Source organism: Pieris rapae, chromosome 15 (assembly GCF_905147795.1).
Source record: "Pieris rapae chromosome 15, ilPieRapa1.1, whole genome shotgun sequence".
In the NCBI taxonomy this organism is placed as follows: Eukaryota; Metazoa; Arthropoda; class Insecta; order Lepidoptera; family Pieridae; genus Pieris; species Pieris rapae.
Genome location: NC_059523.1, coordinates 8,393,101 through 8,413,653, shown reverse-complemented (window position 1 = coordinate 8,413,653; position 20,553 = coordinate 8,393,101). Strand labels below are relative to the sequence as shown.

The 20,553-nt window shown below is 29.6% G+C and overlaps 4 protein-coding genes across 5 annotated transcripts; 2 read left to right on the top strand and 2 right to left on the bottom strand.

Moving 5' to 3' along the window:
• The first annotated feature begins 390 nt into the window (after window positions 1–390).
• LOC110996617 (WD repeat domain phosphoinositide-interacting protein 3) lies at window positions 391–4,656 on the top strand. The gene is made up of 6 exons (XM_022264377.2): window positions 391–569; window positions 646–927; window positions 1,137–1,288; window positions 1,452–1,655; window positions 2,525–2,762; window positions 3,011–4,656. The coding sequence occupies exons 1-6, from the start codon at window positions 503–505 to the stop codon at window positions 3,112–3,114; spliced, it is 1,047 nt and encodes a 348-aa protein (XP_022120069.1). The 5' UTR covers window positions 391–502; the 3' UTR covers window positions 3,115–4,656.
• A 120-nt stretch (window positions 4,657–4,776) lies between these two features.
• Window positions 4,777–18,622, bottom strand: LOC110996615 (translation factor GUF1 homolog, mitochondrial). 2 transcript variants are annotated; one of them, XM_022264376.2, is made up of 11 exons: window positions 18,249–18,622; window positions 9,531–9,709; window positions 9,332–9,454; window positions 8,527–9,040; window positions 8,022–8,229; window positions 7,463–7,594; window positions 7,090–7,205; window positions 6,266–6,498; window positions 5,727–5,855; window positions 5,165–5,248; window positions 4,777–4,946 (listed from the first exon to the last, which is right to left on the bottom strand). In XM_022264376.2, exons 1-11 carry the CDS (start codon window positions 18,331–18,333, stop codon window positions 4,821–4,823), a joined length of 1,929 nt encoding a protein of 642 aa, XP_022120068.2. In that variant the 5' UTR covers window positions 18,334–18,622; the 3' UTR covers window positions 4,777–4,820. The 2 variants fall into 2 exon arrangements, with proteins under 2 accessions (XP_022120068.2, XP_022120067.2); XM_022264375.2 differs by lacking the exon at window positions 18,249–18,622 and adding an exon at window positions 9,792–10,008 and having other exon boundaries at window positions 9,531–9,711.
• On the top strand, window positions 10,389–12,498 carry LOC110996619 (ER lumen protein-retaining receptor). The gene is made up of 5 exons (XM_022264379.2): window positions 10,389–10,571; window positions 10,649–10,908; window positions 11,008–11,154; window positions 11,451–11,556; window positions 11,820–12,498. Exons 1-5 carry the CDS (start codon window positions 10,481–10,483, stop codon window positions 11,852–11,854), a joined length of 639 nt encoding a protein of 212 aa, XP_022120071.1. The 5' UTR covers window positions 10,389–10,480; the 3' UTR covers window positions 11,855–12,498.
• On the bottom strand, window positions 12,531–18,176 carry LOC110996618 (DNA polymerase subunit gamma-2, mitochondrial). The gene is made up of 7 exons (XM_022264378.2): window positions 18,035–18,176; window positions 17,418–17,953; window positions 17,024–17,155; window positions 16,587–16,746; window positions 14,491–14,603; window positions 14,155–14,259; window positions 12,531–12,612 (listed from the first exon to the last, which is right to left on the bottom strand). Exons 2-7 carry the CDS (start codon window positions 17,871–17,873, stop codon window positions 12,559–12,561), a joined length of 1,020 nt encoding a protein of 339 aa, XP_022120070.2. The 5' UTR covers window positions 17,874–17,953; window positions 18,035–18,176; the 3' UTR covers window positions 12,531–12,558.
• Window positions 18,623–20,553: the final 1,931 nt, after the last annotated feature.

The following is a 20,553-nucleotide window of genomic DNA, read 5'->3' as shown; positions in this document are numbered from 1 at the left end:
ATTCTATGTGCCATACTTCACCTTATTATTATTATGGAAGTTTAAAAATATTTGCTACTAAAAAACTTAGTCGTTTTGTTTACTATATTTTTCGTTGCTATGGAAACTTCAGAATATCAATAGACATTACATTATCTACTATAATGTATACAAATTATAAATTCGAAAGCCTGTGTAAAATAGGTTTGTCTCAAGAGCATAGAAACTTAGATAGGATTAAGACGTAATTTTTTCTTAATTTTCTAGATTCTTATATTTGATAAACAGTTTCGGCGAATAGTCTTATTAATAAATCAATTGTAAAAGTTTATAAATGTTAAAATCTGTGAACGACCTTTGAAGTTTGATATATATGTCACTGATTTTTTATCTATTATCTATGGGTTTCAAAGTCAAAAATATTATGGAATTAGAAATTGTTGTTAATCAAAAGTTTCTTGTACCAGTAATACCCAACTACATTTAATTTCTATTTCATTTGTCTATTTTATGGATTGAAAAAATGAATTTGGCACAAGAAAATAACTTTGCTAATGGCTTGTTATATGTTGGATTCAATCAAGATCAAGGTAAACGTTTGTTTTATTATACATTTTATATTTTTATTCTGATACTAACAATGTTTTTGTGTCGCAATCACTGCAGGTTGTTTTGCTTGCGGTACAGAGAATGGTTTCAGAGTTTTTAACAGTGATCCGCTTAAGGAAAAAGAACGGCAAAATTTTGCCGAAGGAGGTCTCTCATACGTGGAAATGTTGTTTCGATGTAATTACATGGCTTTAGTGGGAGGAGGAAAGACACCTGTATATCCTCCTAACAGAGTTATAATATGGGATGACTTGAAGAAAGATTCTGCTATTGCTCTAGATTTTAACAGTCCTGTTAAAGCTGTGAAATTAAGAAGAGACCGGATAGTTGTTGTTTTGGGTAATAACTTTTCAAATGCCATTCTATATATTTATTACCTTATATATAGCCAAGTGCTTTTTTTTTGGAACAAAGATATTGTAAGAGTTCTTAATTATATATTATAGCCTACTGTTTTTAGTAATGATGATGACATTCGATTCTTATAAAACTTGATAGAAGTAATGGAATTATCTTTGCATTGTAGAAATTATGTCTTCTTTTTACAGAAAATTTAATAAAAGTTTACACATTTACTGCTCAGCCTCAACTACTTCACATATTTGAAACTTGTCAGAATCTTAGAGGGCTGTGTGTTGTCTGCCCTAATAGCAATAATGCTTTGTTAGCTTATCCTAGCAGGAAAACTGGACATGTTCAGGTAAAAATTTTAACTTCATATTCATAATGTTTACTTAAAATGTATGCAGGTTTATTTCATATATATATTCAGAAATAAAGATCTTTTTGCAATGGCTTACATTTACTCAAATTCCTAGCACAGATTTTAAGCTGCATTTAAAAAATTCGAGATTATTTTGCAGTTGGTGGAATTGAGCAGTCATGCTGGTACCAGTACAGCCCCAGAAGGACACTTAATCGTAGCACATGAAGCTCCACTAAGTTGCCTTGCTCTCAATGTTGGAGGTACTCGGTTAGCCACTGCGTCAACCAAAGGAACTCTTATAAGAGTATTTGATACAAACACTGGCCAAAAACTTGCAGAATTACGAAGGGGTGCTAATCAGGTAAGATTAATTAAAATTTATAATATTAATGTCACTAGATAACTGAGAACAAGCAGTTTTGGCCTAGCGGCTTCAACATGCGACTATCCTCCTTCAGGTCGTAGGTTTGATGCTTGGCTGTCCACCAATAGACTTTGTCTAGGTGCTGATTTAACATACACTTGAACGGTGAAGGAGATTTTGCCATGCCTTAGACCTGACAGTGTGTGTCGGGCACAAGTGGCTTATCAATGATTGACAAATGATCATGAAACAGATACAAAAGTTGAGCACCACTGATTTATTTATTTTTACTGAGAACAAACTGTTAAACTTAAGGACACAGGGCACTTTAAAAGGTGGAATGAAGGTGATATTTTTCTATGAGAATAGTAATTGTATTTTTTAAATTTTTGTAATATCCAGTATATTATTATTAGGTTTATAGTATTAAGTATCAGTCAACTGTGTATAATTCGTCAGAGGAGAGTAATCTTATTAAATGGATTTACACTGAAATACAAATTATAGACCTTATTGTAGATTTATCAAAATTGTTGATGGCCAAACACTATATCTTGATGGTTTTTAACTATTTATAAAGTAAACAAATATTTTAATTATGTTTCAAACAATAACATTAGTACCACATATTTACATTTTCTTATCACTCTTGAGACATTTTGGAAATAATATACATTATAAAACATTGATATTTATTGTTGATTGTATTTAAGTTAGCTTATCAGTAATGAAAAGATGTCTGTGTGGATAAACTAAAACAAGACAATGGAGAATATGTTTAGGGCTTTTAGTTTCATTATTTAACTAAAATGAAAGTGTTCAATTCTTTGCTTCAGTAATGATTTATATTTTTATAATTATTACAGGCAACAATATACTGTATAAACTTCAACCATACAAGCACAAATCTTTGTGTGGCATCGGACCATGGAACAGTACATGTCTTTAGCCTTGATGAAGAGAAATTAAACAAGCAGTCAAATTTAGCATCTGTATATCTCCTGCCAAAATATTTCTCAAGTAATTGGAGTTTTTGTAAATTCACAATTCCAAATGGACCACCCTGTATTTGTGCTTTTGGAGTAGACAAAAGCTCTATTATTGGTGAGTTTGTTCATTTAACCTCATCTTAAATTATCAATTTATAACCCTTATTATATTCTGTAATTAATTATTTAAATTCACACAACTCTGGGGTCGCTATTGTTATTAATTGTATTTTCCAAAATCGAGTCATAGACACAGCCTTATAGTAGACTTGCTTATATTTTTATTCTACATATATTGTAATACTGAGCAATTAAATATTTAAAAAAGTAATTTTTCTTACATCAATATAATTGTGTTTCCAGTAATTTGTGCCGATGGATCATACTACAAATATAAATTTAATGAAAAAGGAGAATGCAACAGAGATGTGTATGCACAATTTCTTGAGACATCAGAAGATAGATAAATAGCTATTTTGCTGACAACGGACCTGACTCAGAATTAGTTGTGAGCTAATTTCATTACCTTATTTGGGTAAATTAGTAATTTTCTAAATGAGAAAATTAAATTAGAGACTGCTACATTTTCTTAGATACTCTCACTTAGGATGCTTGTCATTCTCACAGCACAATATTCATGCTACACCTTCTTTAGATCATAGAACAGTGTTTACTGAGAATTAAATTTTGACATTATCAAGTGGAATGTAAATGAATTTAAGTGGTCCACGAGGCTATGTACTATGAGTTAGTTCTTAGTTACCATGACTTTGTTTAAACTATTGTGCAATGTAATATACACTTTAACATAAAGGATTCAAGAAAGGTGATTTTACATAGAATCTTTTATCACTATTTAAAAAAATCTATAAAGTCAAATTGTTGCTAATATATTTCATAGGTTCATCCCAAAGTAGCGCATTAAATGTTAACATATATGATGAATTCTATACTTGATCATTGAAGGAGGAACAATCATATAACAAAATCCCCCTAAGATCTTATCTGATAACTTAAATATAATATTTAAGTTATCTAATATAATTTCCTACAAAAAACTGACTGAATATGGATTGTGATAAGTTGTTTCATTATTAATATCATTTTCGATTTTACTTTATTCACTTCGCTTTACACTGCTATAAATATTACTTTAAAAATTGATAGATTTTGAAGGGATATTATGTTTTAATTGGTAAAGTCTATCTGCCACAAATAGAAATGTGTCCTTTGTTTAACTGTCCTATAAAAGTATTAAGTGTGACCTACATGAAAATGTAATAAAATTTTATCAGTTCGGAGAAGTCATTAAATGGTAACTTTTATATTTTTTTAATTCATGATACAATAGAAATTCCATAGTGTGATTTGTATGTTTATATTGTTATATAATTAGAAAGTAGAAAATGAATTTATGAAACATATTTATTATCAGTGAAACTGAATTGTAAAATATATAAATGAAATTATCCTGTGGTTTTCGGCAGATGTTGTTACGAATTATCGTCGAATATATTATGCAAATGGCGGTATTAAATTTCAATATATCTAATCTAGTCTTTGTAGAAAAACATGAAAATTAATGTAAATTTCTATATCACAATGTAAAATCGCATACGGCGAGCTAATTACTATATTTTTTTCTTGAACATTATCTAGCCATTGACCTTTGGTTAATCATAATACAATTAAAACCGCTATGTCTATGAATTTCTCCATTATTCTTAATTTGAAAATGTAACGGTGTTGCGTTCTATCATATCTTACCCACATTACCTTTAGAAACTAATTCTATTTGAACATGATGGGAAACTGTATTTATTAGTAATGCATATCTTAAAAATATCGCCGTTTAGTATAAACAAAATTTATTGTAAATAAAGAATGAAGTTCCTTAGATATTTTAAGTTTGATTTCCTGATTGTTAATTAAAGAAACCCATGAGTTTCCAATTACTTTGTTGAAATTAAATTAATGGACAATTTTTGAAACAATGTATTATTTTTTTAATTCATATATTGTATACTTTTGTGTTAATCCATAAAATCAATGTAATCACCATTTTAATAAATTGACTAAGAAATTACAGCATTTTATTCTGGGTAACTCCTACACAAAAAACTCAAATATATAATCATCAATTTTTTATTACATCTACGCAACTAAATTACAACTATCTTTTTAAAACATCTATAAAAGTATTTCTTGGAATTTTAATGTTGGCAACACTTCTCATTTTTTTCTTTCCTTCCGCTTGTTGTTTTAACAGCTTCTTTCGTCGGGTTATATCGCCGCCATACTAAAATAAAACACTCGTTTATTAATCAAGACAATTATTTCTTTCTTTTTAATGTTTAATGTGTATCTATGGTTTTCCTTTATTTTAACGCGTAGAAGTAAAATATTCACCACAATACCATCCAACAAATATAATTTTTGACTAATTTTTAATTTAGATGTTTTATATTTATAAATTCCTAACATAACAAAATAAGATGATATTATACAACAACGTACCAATTTCGCGGTTACATCCTTTCTATAGGCTTTAATTGTTTCTCTTGCTAACACTTTTCCTCCCACAACAGCTTGTATTGCAACCTGTATACAAATAAACATTCGTATTGCGAAATAATAAATGGTTGGTAATTAAACTAGCTTTTAATTATCAGGTTGATAGACAATTTAAAAGAGATAACTCCAATAGTAATTAAACCTCACTACCCGTAATGTAGGCTATAAAATGGCGCTGGATTACACATGCTTAATATTAATTTATGTTGCCCATGCATGCTCCATAAATACACCAAATATGGGAACAAAAATATATCCCATCCTTACATATATTATGGCTCAAACCCCCCTTTTAAGGCTGTCCAGTATATTTTTTAAAATACCCACAGAACATCATTTCAAAATTCGAATCATAGTATTTAAGTACAAAATGGTGTTGGTTTGCTCGTTGGGTATATAACTTTGATTTCAAATTGGATGGTTTAAGTTTAAATGCTAATATTTTTCTAACTGAAAAATAGCAAGAAAAAAATTGCGTCTACCCTACTTTTGGTTAAAATCATACCTGAACCATTTGACGTGGGATCATCTCCTTAAGTCGAGCTGTTAATGTTCTTGCGTTATATTCCAATCTACTTATATGAACTATTGATGTCAACTCATCTACCATAACACCATTTAATAGAATGTCCATCTGAAAAGAGTTGAAAATCAGATTTATGTTGGTATTAACAGTTCTGGCTATGAAACAGTCACAAACAGTTAATAATATACGTAAATGTTAAAAGTAGTACAATTTATCTTTTGTTTTTTTTATTTGCCACAGATTAGTAAAAAAATGGAAGTGCCACAGAGCATGGTTATGGTGAGCAAAACATAATAATTCAAACTGTTTGGTGCTACCAACATTAATGTACCTATGTAAATTTTCACGTTTTAATGGAAGTTCAAGTTTATTATTGGGCTTATTAATAATTTATAAAAAAAATATTACTTGATTAGGTATTAAATAACCCCAAATGGGGTAATGTTCCCACCTGGATCTACATTAGTAAATATTTACAGGAAACAGAAATACTACACACAGAAATATGTTTCACTTACCCTAACTAATGAACTGGGGTGGAATCCATAATCCTGGTAATCAAAGCTGGCAAATCCTGATGTGATACTCTTTAAGGTATCATGGAAGTCCATCACCACTTCAGATAAAGGTAGAATGTATTGTAACATTGTCATCTGGTCATCCACAGCGTTAGATGGTAAAGGATTACCACGACGATCTATACACAGAGTGTTCACTGCGCCTATGTACTCTACTGGTGTGATAATTGTACCTGTAATATTTTAACAAATTAAAATAATATATATAATATATTATTGCTTGGTTAAACATAATAGATTATATTATATCCAATTATGGTATTTATTTATTTATTTTGTACTCCTACAGCTAACACAAAATACATATAATAGCAAACAAATACACCGAGAACATAGCCACAGATGGAATACATGATACATTATAACAAAGAGATTTACAAAAGGGAACAAACAAAGTATTTAATACAATTTAACTGATTAAATTTAATGTATACTATAAAATATCTTTATAGACACCATGAGTTTACGTTTTGTTATTAAGTTACATTTTTCAATAAATTTAAAACTTAAACATATTAGTTAGGCTGAAAACTTCGTAGACTGACACATAGATGGCTGATAGAAATTTAAATAATTATGGTGACTGGTGTTTTGGATATTCTCAACACCATGCACACCTTAAAATTATTACCATCAATAAGCCAAATTTAATTGGAATTTTATATTTAATTAGAGCCTTTTTCCATACATGACATGTATGTAAATGTAAGTGAATAAGTTATTTCTAGTACATATTTCCATTGAGATTGTTTTTTTTAACTTACCTATAACGAACGGTTCGTAATATTCTACTATATTACTAACATCTGGTAGTTGCATAGGGTTCGTAACAATCACCTCCTCGCCTTTATAATGCTTGATTATTTTAGCCCCCTTAACTCTGAAATACTTTGGAAAATAAACACCTTTGCTTAATTTATTATTTGATAATAATGTTAAAAATCCATCATAGGTTTCATAAAAATATCAACCACATGAGCACATATATGACTGAGTATTTTTTTATGTATGTGTTATAGAAATAAGTATGTTTGGTATTAACAAAATATGTTATACAACTATTTTTAATCGGTTATTGCTACTAAATAAAATCAATTATAGAAAGTAAATTATCATTGTCAAAAATGTTATACATACTTAACTTTATATGGAACTGATGGTGCAGTAAGAATTGCCTCGGCTTTATATTCTTGCAGGAGTCTCTGTGTGAATACATCTAAATGCAATAGTCCCAAAAAGCCCACACGCCATCCTTGGCCCAGGGCAGGACTGCAAAATAGTTATATTTAAACAAAATCAGTGATCAACAGGTACAGTTATTATTTAAATAAAAAACTGTGTTGACAGAATAAGATAAGCTTTCAAAAGAAATTTTTAACAAAAAGAGTAGAGTAAGAATCTTTTAAGTTAATATGAATATATAAACTACAAAAGAAGTATAGGACCTACGAAGAAATTGAAGTTTTTTTTATCCATAAACAGATTTTAAATAATAGCCACAACAAATTTCCAATAATTTAGTAACTTAATAAAATAAAATAGCGTTGTTTAGTATACCTTTCTTTTATTTGCTAAGAAAAGTTTCATGCTTAAAATACATCAAACAACATAAAAAGCTTTCACAATAATTTATGTATTTTATAACTCAATTATAAAAAACACAAAATATGGTGGTTGAATTAAAAAGCAAAAGTACCTTGAATCAACCGCAACACTGACAGCAGAGTCATTCAACGATAGTTTCTTGATAGAGTCACTGAGTTGTGTGTGCTGTGATTGGTCGGCGGGAAAGATACCTGCATATACCATGTGTCTTACTGCAGGGACCGTTGTATCTTTACCATCAGTAGCTTCTGGTGACAACAATGTGTCACCGACGCTACCACCCCCTTTTGTACCTAGACCTGGAGAGAAATAGGTAATTAATGTGTAACTGATCAAGTTATTTTTATACAGATTGACTACAACTTGATCATGGTTCAAGAATAAAAAATTTACATATTAAAAACAACTTTATCTGATTGGCAGTAGTAGTTGTAGACTTTTTTTATTGGGGTTAAATTTGATATTAATTAATTATTGGTTGACCATGGACATTATAAAAAACAAATTTTTCTTTGGACTATATTAATAACATAAATCTATTAAAAATTAAAATGCAAATATATAACTATAATTTATTATAATTTAATACTACTTACCTACCATAACTACTTGTCCTGCCATAGCTTCACTAATATTCTCTTCACTTGGTCTTAGTAAGGCTAAATACTTCACTGTATGTTGTTTTACATCTGATTTCCACTTTACTGTTTGATTCATTTTAAGAGTACCTGAATGGATATAGGCTAGGCATAAAACACCCCTATATTTATCATGCCAGGTGTCTATAATATGAGCTCGAAAATGGTCAGTGGTATCTACATTGGGTGGTGGAATTCTTGTAATTATTTCTTTTAACAATTCCTCAACACCCCATCCCTTTTTTGCTGACACTTGGACAACATCACTTGGATCGATTTTAAATACTGATTTAAGTTGGGTCTTAACTTTTTCAGGATCAGCTCTGGGCAGGTCCACTTTGTTAAGTGTTGGTATTATGACTAGATCATTTCTTTTGGCAAGAGAGTGAACAGCTACAGTTTGAGCTTGTATCCCTTCATTTGCATCAACTAGAAGAACAACACCTTGACAAGCTGTCACACTACGAACAACCTGAAAAAATTAATAATTTGTTCACTGTGTGTTAGCAGAGTTTATCTAAGTAATATTACTAGTCCTCCTACAACTTATCTGCTCATAGTCAGAAGATTGATTGCACGATGCGCTCTTGGAAAAAAAAAAAAAGTAATATTACTATAATAAATTGAAAGACCAAGAAATAAGGCTACTATAACAATACTACAGATAAATAAAAAAATTAATTTGTGACTGTTTGGTTACTTTTATTCAGTCTTGATTGCGCTAAGCTAATGACAGGTTGTATAAAATCACAATGTTACTTACTTCATTCGAAAAGTCCACATGACCTGGAGTATCAATAAGATTAAGTAAATATGGTTCATTATTATATGAGTAATTTAATGATGCTGTGACAGCTTTTACAGTGATTCCCCTCTCTCGTTCCACCTGAAAAATTATTCACGAAAATAATTACTTGTTGTGAGGCAAGAAAAGATAAATTTATCTAACTACAAAAACTAACCTGTAATTGATCTAAAACTTGTGCATTTTCGTTACCTGCTTTAATAGCACCGGTGATTTCAAGTAACCTATCAGCTAATGTACTCTTTCCATGGTCTACATGAGCAACAATGCTAAAGTTTCTGATTCTCTTAACGTCAATTGGTATTGGAGAGTCAGAACTGTACGTTTGCGAGAGAAATCTAAAATCATAAAAAAGTATAGATATATTAACACAATTTTAACTAGAATCCCCTCATTGGTATATGGTAATTTGAAATACCTTTTAAAAATTTGTTTTCTTTTAAATATCTGAAGGAAACATGTGTTTTTCATAATGTAAAGCATTTTTAACTACATTACACCAATTAAATTAATCTATATAAGTACGTTTTAAGTTAGTTTTAATCAAAGTCTAACATATTGCGCATTTTTATAAAAAAAATTTAATTTGTATTATTTAAACTAATGTATTTTAGAAGTTTGAACCATCTGAAAATGTTTTATTTTGAAATTTGATTGAGTATTGACATTTGATCTATTATTTCAATTTTTAATCATGGGTCATAGTATTTCTATTTTCTACAAAGGCACTAGAAGAAAAAGTGTTCTGTGCTTTGTATACTGTGGTTTTACGTTGAAATTCTATAATGAGCTCTTGCCAGTCGAAACTATTAAATTATTGTTAAAAATAACCGATGCGATTCATATTTTTTGAATGCATGCATATCAACTTAAGCCAAAGGGTTAAACGCTAACCCTTTTATTAAATTAGTTTAATAATGATTATTACTTGTAATTCACAGATTAACCACAAAATGAAACAATGACAACGCCTTAGTAATATAATATGTTCCTGACGTAGGCTGCAGATTTGTCAAATAGCCACGTCATTTTTGCTTTGAATGAGGTTGATGAGCTCTAGTTTACGCGGCGTATAATTTTTAAGATAGCTTAAAAACATATTTAATCATGAATATATTCCGATTACTTGCCGATCTTTCCCATCTATTGGCTATTATAATCTTGTTGCTTAAAATATGGAAAACAAGATCTTGTGCAGGTAATGAACAAACCGGCATTCCGCATTCATATGGGATTTCAGTGTGTTATGTTTTGTTACTATCAACATATTTTCAGGTATATCTGGAAAATCGCAAATTCTTTTCTCCATCGTGTATACCGCAAGGTATTTGGATTTACTGACCACTTATGTGTCCGCATATAATACTATTATGAAGTTGGTCTTCATCGTGGCTTCTTATGCTACGGTTTATTTGATGTACGTAAAGTTTAAGGCCACCTACGACCACAACCACGACACGTTTAGAATCGAATTTCTGCTAATACCTTGCGTAATCTTGGCGTTGCTGATAAACCGCGAATTTACATTTTTGGAGGTGAGTAATGGTATTCTTAACACATACTTAAAAACAGAACATCTTAAGTGGAAAGATAAGAAAACAAATGTTGGTGTGAAATAATATATTTTATTGCAGGTGTTATGGACATTCTCTATTTATTTGGAATCTGTTGCTATTTTGCCACAATTGTTTTTGGTTTCAAAGACCGGAGAGGCAGAAAGTATCACATCCCATTATCTATTTGCATTGGGTTCATACAGAGGACTCTATCTTTTGAACTGGGTATGTATCTCTTATGAATATGCAGTTTAATCTAAATCTTAACAAATACAAATAAATTGTAATTAATTCAACCTCGATTTCGCCTAGCTTTATAAAGCTTAATCTGAATGTTACTCTTATTTGTCAGCACATAATTTTTAATCTGGTAAAATGAGAACATTCTGTAATTTATACACAGACTTGTTTTAGTTAAATTTGTTTCAGCGCCTCGTATACTTGCACTGTCCCTATTTCAATGTATGTTATATCAATTATGATTCTAGTTATGTGTCATTTCATATAATCATTTGTTTTAGATTTACCGTTACATTGTTGAAGACCACTATGAGTTGATTGCTATTGTTGCTGGAGTTGTCCAAACAGTTCTGTACTGCGATTTCTTCTACCTTTACATTACAAAAGGTAAATATGATTACAATCTATTACATTATGTTTTGTATTTTGAAATAATCTTTGTAAGTTTTACTGTGTGTGTGACTATTTTGTTTTATTTCAAAGAAATTAATTGAGTTGATGTATATAAATTGAAGTATATATATATTTGGAGTAACAGCAAGCTTGTTAACCATTTGTAGTACAAATTTATTTGAGACATATAACATTAATATTTTTATAGTTGCAGTTGGAGCGACATACTTATTAATATTATAATAATTTTGTTACAGTTCTTAAAGGGAAGAAACTGCAGCTACCTGCATAAATTAGTTAATGGTGCAATAGACAAGAATGTCTGTTAAGATATTTAATTAAGTCAATATTACCTAAGATCTAGTGTTCTGGACAAATTTTGTATTGAAATTTAAGCATACATTGTGATGTTTGACGCTACACATACCTCAAATGGCTTTTTGTACTGCATAAAACATTGACATTTAAAGCCAAATGATTTCCTATTTCTTTATACTAATTTCAATTCAAATAACTTGATCTTTTCTTATTTTTAAATAGAATTTGTGTAAATCTTTGTGTATGTATTATTAAAGCATGGTATAAGTAAATTCTTGTTGTAATATCACTTTGTTTCTTGAATACTAAGCATATTAAATAACAATAAAATTTAATTACTTAACATTATATGCTCATTGATGATTCAATAATCAATGTAGGCAATTGTGGTTGTAATAACTAAAGAATGTAGTTATTAAGCATAGTATATTGAGTTATCTTCCAAATTAATACCGCTATAGATAAGAGGTCATTTTAAATGGTTCAATAGTGAAGCAATATTTTTTATGTAATATTGAGTGAACATTATAATGGCTTAAAATTAAATTAATTTTTATTTAGCCAATAAGATTAAATGTAATCTTGGATTAAGTATTTGTGAATAAAATTTGGAAGTGACAGTGTGTTATTTTGTGACGTAAACAAAGTGAAATATTTAATACTTTATTATAACAAATTCTAGCTAAATAACAAAGATGCATATTCCTCAAAGTCTGCAATGTGAACTTGCTCCTGAAACAAATAAACATGATTATGCACAATCATAAAAATATTAAAGAAAAAATCGTAAAGAAATAAATAATTTACTAGATAATAACCTTGAATAGATCCTATAATGGGAAAATTGTCTAAAGCACTAGCTTAAAGCTCAATGCTTAAATTGGAGGAATTAAAATTGTGCTTCAAGATACAATCTACATATATAAATAAAAATGAATTGCCATGTATTATATTACTAAAAAACTAAACAATATTACTAAAAAACTAAACAATATTACTAATAAACGAAAACGAACCAATTTTTTTTTACTTATTCCTTGAACTCGAAGCATTTATGGAAAGAAAAATTTATACAGAAAACCTGATTCAGCCCTCTTCTTTTTTATTAATTGGATTCGTAGTTTCTACGGCAGCATAGCAAAATGTGCCATGTGGTATATAGCTACTAAAAAAGGTAAGCTAAGTAAAAATCAGGACAGAGCAGTATCAGAAAAATACGAAAATATCACACCATGTTCAGCTTTTGTTTATCAAATTCACGATTGACTTATAATAGGCTATACTTATTATCGAATTATTCAAGCATTAAAAAGTTAATTTGTTATCACTAAGGTGACCAAATATCCTCATTTACTGAGTTTTGTACTCTTTTCGCAAACCGTAAACAGCTCTTTTCAAATCCTGTACTCTGAAAGTACTCATCTGAAATATCCTTATGTTATCCAGGCACTTAAGCTGCTGTTGAAAGGGTATTTTCATTAGGGAATAATTATTATTGGAGCATTGAGAAGTCGCAACTTTCTGTAGAAAAATTATCTGATTTCTTAACAGTCAAATTTAATATGCAAAATAATAGTTGTTCGTATGTGGCTACATTATTAAACCAACATCGTCATTTAGCAAAAAAATCAATTCCGAAGAAAATAAAGTTTTTACCACTTTTTACTTCTTTTTTTCACATCTGAAATTCTTGGAAAGTATACTCTTTTTGAACAAATAATAGTTGGTCACCTTATTATCACCATAAATTGAGGTTTCATGTTGTTGATAAGCAGATAAAGAACTGAATGTATTTATATACATATGAAGCTATAAATGACATAAATATTTAATGTTCTATTATTTGTTACAACGCCTGTTATTCGAGAAAAATCCTGTGAGGCTTATTATCAGTCAAGGTTACGCATTTATTTCGCGGATGTGTAGACTTCTTTATAAGATATAAATTCGATGCTAGTTAAAATATCGTAAATCAATTGTACCTAATTTGGAAATAACACTAAGAGGTTTAATATCTAGTCTTGCAAAAGTGGGTCATTTTAATTTAACTAATACGCGCGTGTTCACGCCTACTTGAACGTGCGATCCTCAATCCTGAGGTCACGAGTTCGAATCACGGCTAAGCACCAATAGACGTTTCTATGTGTAGTGTGTACATTATAACGCTCCTTAAAAAATACGAAAAAATCGTGTCTCAGGTACAGTAGGCTGATCATCTTTGATTCTTACTTATTGAAGTAATAATCAGCCAAGAGAGGTCAGTAATATAAATACCTTTAACATAGTACTGCTGTTAAGTAAATGAAAAATTCCATTTCGGAGTGTTTCCTCATTGAGAATTGCAGTGTAAGGCACACCAATTTTTAAGTTTTCTTCTATCTGAAATTTAAAAAAAATAAGGGGTTCTTAATTATAAATGTAATTATTTACTAAGGTTAAACAAGTATACATTGCATATAGTATAAAAGTTTTAATCAGCTTTTATCACAATTAAGGTAAAAAGCGAGTGTGTTTTAAAATCTTCATTCAAGATGCTGAACCGATATTAATGTATTTTATTCTATAAATGGAATAAGGATGCTTTAACAAAATAAATTTTGATATAAATACCTGAAGCTGTATTGGATGTGAAAACGTAGGAAGCAGCGATTTTATTTGCGCCAAGGTGAGCATATTGTGAAGACATGCAGCCAAGTCCTTGAGAGTATCAAACGTTTTATCATCTAAAATAATGAGATATAATAATTTTCAACTTTTTACACTTGCGGAAGCAATCTCAAACAACACAATTTAAGAAAATAATAAGGATTTTTTGCGCATTTTTTTAATTAAACGTATCTCGTCTTTTTGCAGCTGTGTTTGCCTAGTTTGAGCGTACGACTCTTAATACAGAGATTATTCGTTCAAATCATGGCTGTGTAGCAATAGATTTCTGATGTGCCCAATTAACAATTTGTGATTGATTTGCTCCAGTTCAAACAATTTGTATTAAAAACTTGGCGATGGAAAAAAGTGGCGAAAAGTTTCTTGCCAGTTCTTCTTACCTGCTCTACGCCCTTGACTTGCGAACAGGTTATAAATGTAAATTTATAATTAATTTAATTTGTTTTTTTTGACGTTCATAAGTGTACAAGTTTACCTATATGAATAAAGATATTTTTGAGTTAACACTGTCTGTCTTTTGTATGGTTAAGACATACGGAAGCTATATTAGGTCAGACTTAAGAATGATTCCTATACAATATGAAATAATAGAAATAAAGATAAAGCACAAGAACTCAACGATTTTAAACGATCTTCGCAACAATGTGTTTTCGTTTTTTACAACATACAAAATATTGTATTTAGTAAAAATATTTTTTGTTTGTTTGACACTGTTGTGCGAAAGGAATGAAACTATCTATCTATTTGTAGGCAAAGAACCTCGCGATGGCTACCCCTGCCCTGCTCTACCTTTTCACCTTTCAATCGATTTGTCGCTTCGACCGAAATTATTTTTTATTTGTTCACGCGCAGCAGCCTATCGCATATGCGCGCGTATTTATCTTAAGTCTGGCTAATAAAGAAGTTGTGATTCAAGAGGCAAATACCGAAGAGATAAAGTGCGAATAAAGTGAAGACAAGTGATAAAGTACTACGTATTCGTAATTAAAGTAATTAGTGACAGTACATAGTTTGTGTAATTAGTGCATTCATGCGAGTAATTTCCGGTTAATTTGTGTTTATAAATTCCTCATTGATTTATTCAAGAAATAAACTCTTTACTAATATACTGCATTTTCTATCCGATCCCCTAGCTCGTAACACTATTATAATAAAATTTTGAATATTACACAAAATTCATTGATGTTCCCGACAACTCTAATTCAGCTTGTCGCATTTCGTGAAATTTACTTTTAGGAATCACATATATCAATCACACATAACATCACATGCTTTGTATGGTTTTTACATTACGATTAAGAACGTGAGTTAACCTAATTTAATCAAACGTTAACCAATAATTTTATTACAAAGACACATTTATCATGGGCGACACATACGGTAGAGTTGAGATTTATTGAAATATTCATGCGACACTTCTGAACATCTAAAAAGTAAACAATTGTATCCTATTAATCTTAATTTCTTATGTTTTCGAAACTAGTGAACTTTGCGATATTTACGCCTCGCTTGTAAATATTCTTTAAAATTTAATTCTACTACTCTCTCGTCTAGTAAGAATCCATTTGCATAGGTTTTAAATTTATTTACTTATTTTAACTCGATTTGTTTGTGTGGAAAAATAGGTTCCTAAATTAGGTATTTACATTTTCCTTGTTACTTTTAAGTATATATACATATTGGCACTGATATCCTTTAAATTAAAAAGGATGCCATAACATATATACATGTTGTATATAAATAAAAATAACTTATTAAACAGATATAAAAGCACTCAACGTATCTACTTATAGTCGCAAAGACTAATTGTATGATTAATTAAAAAAAAAAAATTAAACAGATATAAGGGTTGCATTGGTATTGTACAAGCATTAATTTGCAGGTTGAAGGAATAATCCATTGTTTCACAGCTAGGGTTCAAACATCCACGATGATAACTGCTCACATTTTGTAGAAAAAGCCATTTGGTAAGCCATTGGGTACAAGCAAATGTTTTGCATAAATAAAGTCAAATGGGATCTAGTTAAATATGAAAATATTACCCGTAGTATTTAAAGCAAAAGAGATTTTATACGGCGCCATTTTGTAGTGTAGCCTCAAATATCCGTCTTTGTTTTGATTTGACATGCCATCAAGTAAAAGTGACATCAATGCTGTTTCCATTGACATACAACATGAAATACTGGCAGACTCACTGGAATCCTACAATTTCAATTATTTATTTATTTATTTATCACTACATTATATTTTTATAGATCAGGTAGGTAGGTAGATTCTGCTGTGTATATATGTGCTAGTATATCTATGAAATATATATGTTTTCATTTTAAATTATAATTTGTGAAACAGCATTCTTCTTCATCTATTTTAAATATGGTTATCAACATCTGTATCTAGAATAGAAGATATCAAAAATTTATCCATATAGCCAAAATAGAGACTACAAATTAACTTTTACCCAATTATAAAAAAGTATTACCATATTTTTGATCATAGAGAGATGTTCAACTATGTTTTTACCCTTTTCAAAATTGGCTACAATTTGTGTATTCACTGTTGAGGCTTCATATTTCATGTCATTCACCATGAACAAGCTGGGTGTTGTTGTAATCTATGACAAAAATCTTATTTAAAAAGATCCATATATTAATAAGGATTCATCTGATCCGCCAACACTTTCTCTCAACATTGATGCTTTATGCCGGTTGATGGCATTGTATCAGCTAAGTTCTGCTATATTTAATAAACAATTTAAATTTAAAAAAAAAAAACTTAAAAATTTGTAGGTGGTGATCACTGCACTTAAGATCGAGTAACACTGTTCAAAAATTTAACATAGAAAAGCTATAAAAATATAAACTAAATTTACTTACAGAACTCCACCAATATTTTCTATATCTTTGCCACTGGAAAAAGTACTGCATCACATCTTGTTTTGGTACAATAAGGTTAAACTTTAATTTGGATTTTTCTAGTAATTGGGAAGTTCTATCATTAATTTCAATAACTTTTGGGGATGTATCATACATTTTCTCAATAAATCCATAGCATAAATCCTTCTTATTTACTGCTGATAAGTAAACAGGGAAATGTGATTGTGCCTTTGCATTAATAGATCGAAGCCAGCTGATATAAATATTATTTATCAGAATTGTACATGAAGGTTGTAATATATATGTCAAATTACTATTTTTATTACTTGTTACTTGAAAAAATTTTCCTAAACTAAGGATTTTACTAATTTCTGTTTTCATTTTTTTTGATATCTGATTCTTCTTGTTCAATTTCATGTAGGGGTATGTTTCCAGGGGGTGCAACAAAGTAGTCATCCTCTGTTATAACTGCATTTTTTAATATATCTTTTTGGCAATTTCCTTGTGTAACAGCATCAATTCGCAAGCTCAAGCTTCTGAAAGGTTAAAAATTACAAAATTATTTTTAAAATTTGTAAAATAAAGTGTAAAATTTAAGCAATTACAACGAAACTTACTCGTCTTCTAAGACCGTGTACAGAGGCTGCACATTGTCAGTGTTAATGTGAAGAATTTTATTTGCAAATTCGATAGAATCTTCTAACACTTTAACGCCTTGCGTAGTATCACACTTAACTAATGATAATCGTTCCAAAAGTGCAACTGTATTTAAATCTATATTTGGCTTCGGGATGTTGTCGCTTTCTAGAGAACCAACCGGATTTATAGGAACTTTGGAATAATATCTAACACAATTGTAGTAAATCCTATGAAGATAATTTCGTCTTCGTACCAAAGTTGAGGTCCTAAAACTCATAATTTCTGCAGATGTACTATTCTAATAGGCGGTAATTTAAATTAAATAATGCTAAAAATTATAACTACTATTACTTTGTTACGATTTTATTATAAACTTAATAATAATTAGTTAGAAGATATTATAATTCAAATTCACTCAAAGATAATTAATGAGATAGGTTTTGAGTTATGTAAAATGTGACTTTATGCATGTAAATAATATGTCAAATCTCAATATAATGGGTAGAGACTAGAGGCCACCGACAGCTGGCAGTTTTTTCTTTTTTATAAACGGGCAGGAGGCTCACCTGATGTTAAGTGAATACTCATTTGTAATCAAAGAATTGACATAAGATGATGAAATACTGACAAATGACAACTGACAAAATTGTAAAGTGACAGAAAATCAGCTGAGGTTATATTTTATATTTTTAAACATTAAAATCAAAGTATTTTATGTATAAGATAAAATATATTTGGTAAGTCACATTTAATACATCTTTAAATCTGCATATTATCTGAGGCTAATATAAGTTTCTTTACTTTCAGCTAATCATGAAGAAGTACCCGCGCACGGTTTTATATGATAAATTGCATAGAGGTTTTGTTCTTTGCTGTGTCGGGCTAACATTATATGGTTCTGTTATATTGGGTGACCATGTATATAAGTACTTCAAATACAGAAGACCTTTAATGCAAGCTTCTAAAGCTACTGCAGAACAGGAGTTACTCTCCGAAGGCTCATCAGAAAAGGTCATGTAGATGCGATGTATAAATGTATGTAATATATGATGTAGTGTATTCAATTTAAGCTTAAATTCAATAGTTTTTATTGTATTGTAATAAAAATTTAAAGTTTAAAAATGTTTTTTTAATTTTAATGAAAATTATGTTATTGAGAAGTAGAAGTCACATTTTGGTCACAAAAAGTCAATCAAGATGACAACCCTGTTATTATGTAGCTATTTACTTAAGTGAATTAAATGCTACATTATGTTTTTACCCTTACTTTGTCTGCTCGGCCTCGTCCGGACATATTTGAGTCATATTCAAGTCAATTATTTGGATAATATAAATATTGTTTAATGATTGTAACATCATTTTATTTCAATATTTTACGTTAGTGCTAACATTTACAATAAATTAAGAATACATTTTATTCTAAAATGCTTGCTTGATAGACCAATTTATAGAATAATAATATATTATATTATTATTATAATACATGAAGAGCTGTTTAGAATATTTATTTAGGGTTGTCAAGACTTATTTTTGATCAAAAATAGTATAGAAAGTTTTAATTTTGAATATACATATAATATTAATTACAAAAAACCTCAGTACTAAAATTATTATATCATTTATACAAAATATGAGGCAGGTGCTCTTTAGTCTAAGTTTAAATGAACAACAACATATTTATTTAGATTTGCAAGTTAGAGATAAAAAAACAAATTAGTGAAGAAAATCATATTTTATGAAGGTAACCATAGTCTATAGAGTTTTGACATTAAGGATAAAGACATATATCTAAATCAGAATCATTTAATATATATTTATTTTTTGTTGTTCTTAAGTGTAAATTACGTTACATATACAAATAAATGAGTTTTGATTTTAACTTGGTTGGCGCCAAAATAAAATAATCCTTTTGTTGTTTAATTGTCAATTTTAATTGATTAATGCAACAAATTTGAAAGGAAGAATAGAGCAGTGAACAAGATTAATTACATTGCAAATATTAAATATGCTGTAACAAGGCACAGGCATTATGCAACCCGTAGCGGCTAAGGCTGGCTGGCTGGCTGGCCTTTGGCGATCAAAAAGCTGCAGCTGTGGATGCTTGAATAAAATGACTTTGCTTTGAGACGCAAGGGTGGAGGGGCTATCCAAAGAAACTATTATTTTTTATTGTTAGGTTAGATTTATGTTTTTTTTATTTTTTTTTTAAACTTTCCGGCGCGTGGAAGTGCCGTTGGGTATGATAACCCTACCACTCCTACTCCCCCTCCCATTCGCAACACCCAATTTGTCGACGTATTCCTAAATCGTTATCCCAACTTTTATTATTTGTAAAGGAGTGCAATAAAAAAAAAGTTATAAGTCAGGAGGGACTTTAAATTAAAAAAAACTATTTCTTAAATTGTTTATAGCCTAAATCTATGTTTACAAATACAATAGAATAAATATAAATATAGAAATAGGAATTGACCAGATACAATAAACTGATTGTAATGTT

What these genes read in the sequence shown, in the direction of transcription:
- LOC110996617 (XM_022264377.2), top strand. Translation starts at nt 503, where the DNA reads ATGAATTTGGCACAAGAAAATAACTTTGCTAATGGCTTGTTATATGTT. An exon ending in TGGATTCAATCAAGATCAAG is followed by an intron (nt 570 to 645) that starts GTAAACGTTTGT and finishes CAATCACTGCAG; the next exon opens with GTTGTTTTGCTTGCGGTACA. An exon ending in TACGAAGGGGTGCTAATCAG is followed by an intron (nt 1,656 to 2,524) that starts GTAAGATTAATT and finishes TAATTATTACAG; the next exon opens with GCAACAATATACTGTATAAA.
- LOC110996619 (XM_022264379.2), top strand. Translation starts at nt 10,481, where the DNA reads ATGAATATATTCCGATTACTTGCCGATCTTTCCCATCTATTGGCTATT. An exon ending in GCGAATTTACATTTTTGGAG is followed by an intron (nt 10,909 to 11,007) that starts GTGAGTAATGGT and finishes ATTTTATTGCAG; the next exon opens with GTGTTATGGACATTCTCTAT. An exon ending in GACTCTATCTTTTGAACTGG is followed by an intron (nt 11,155 to 11,450) that starts GTATGTATCTCT and finishes CATTTGTTTTAG; the next exon opens with ATTTACCGTTACATTGTTGA.
- LOC110996618 (XM_022264378.2), bottom strand. Translation starts at nt 17,873, where the DNA reads ATGACTACTTTGTTGCACCCCCTGGAAACATACCCCTACATGAAATTG. An exon ending in TTTTGCTTTAAATACTACGG is followed by an intron (nt 14,604 to 16,586) that starts GTAATATTTTCA and finishes TCATTATTTTAG; the next exon opens with ATGATAAAACGTTTGATACT. An exon ending in ACAGCAGTACTATGTTAAAG is followed by an intron (nt 12,613 to 14,154) that starts GTATTTATATTA and finishes TATTTGTTTCAG; the next exon opens with GAGCAAGTTCACATTGCAGA.
- LOC110996615 (XM_022264376.2), bottom strand. Translation starts at nt 18,333, where the DNA reads ATGAGTTTTAGGACCTCAACTTTGGTACGAAGACGAAATTATCTTCAT. An exon ending in TCAGTTCCATATAAAGTTAA is followed by an intron (nt 7,206 to 7,462) that starts GTATGTATAACA and finishes AAAGTATTTCAG; the next exon opens with AGTTAAGGGGGCTAAAATAA. An exon ending in ACCCCAGTTCATTAGTTAGG is followed by an intron (nt 5,856 to 6,265) that starts GTAAGTGAAACA and finishes AACTCTTTTCAG; the next exon opens with ATGGACATTCTATTAAATGG.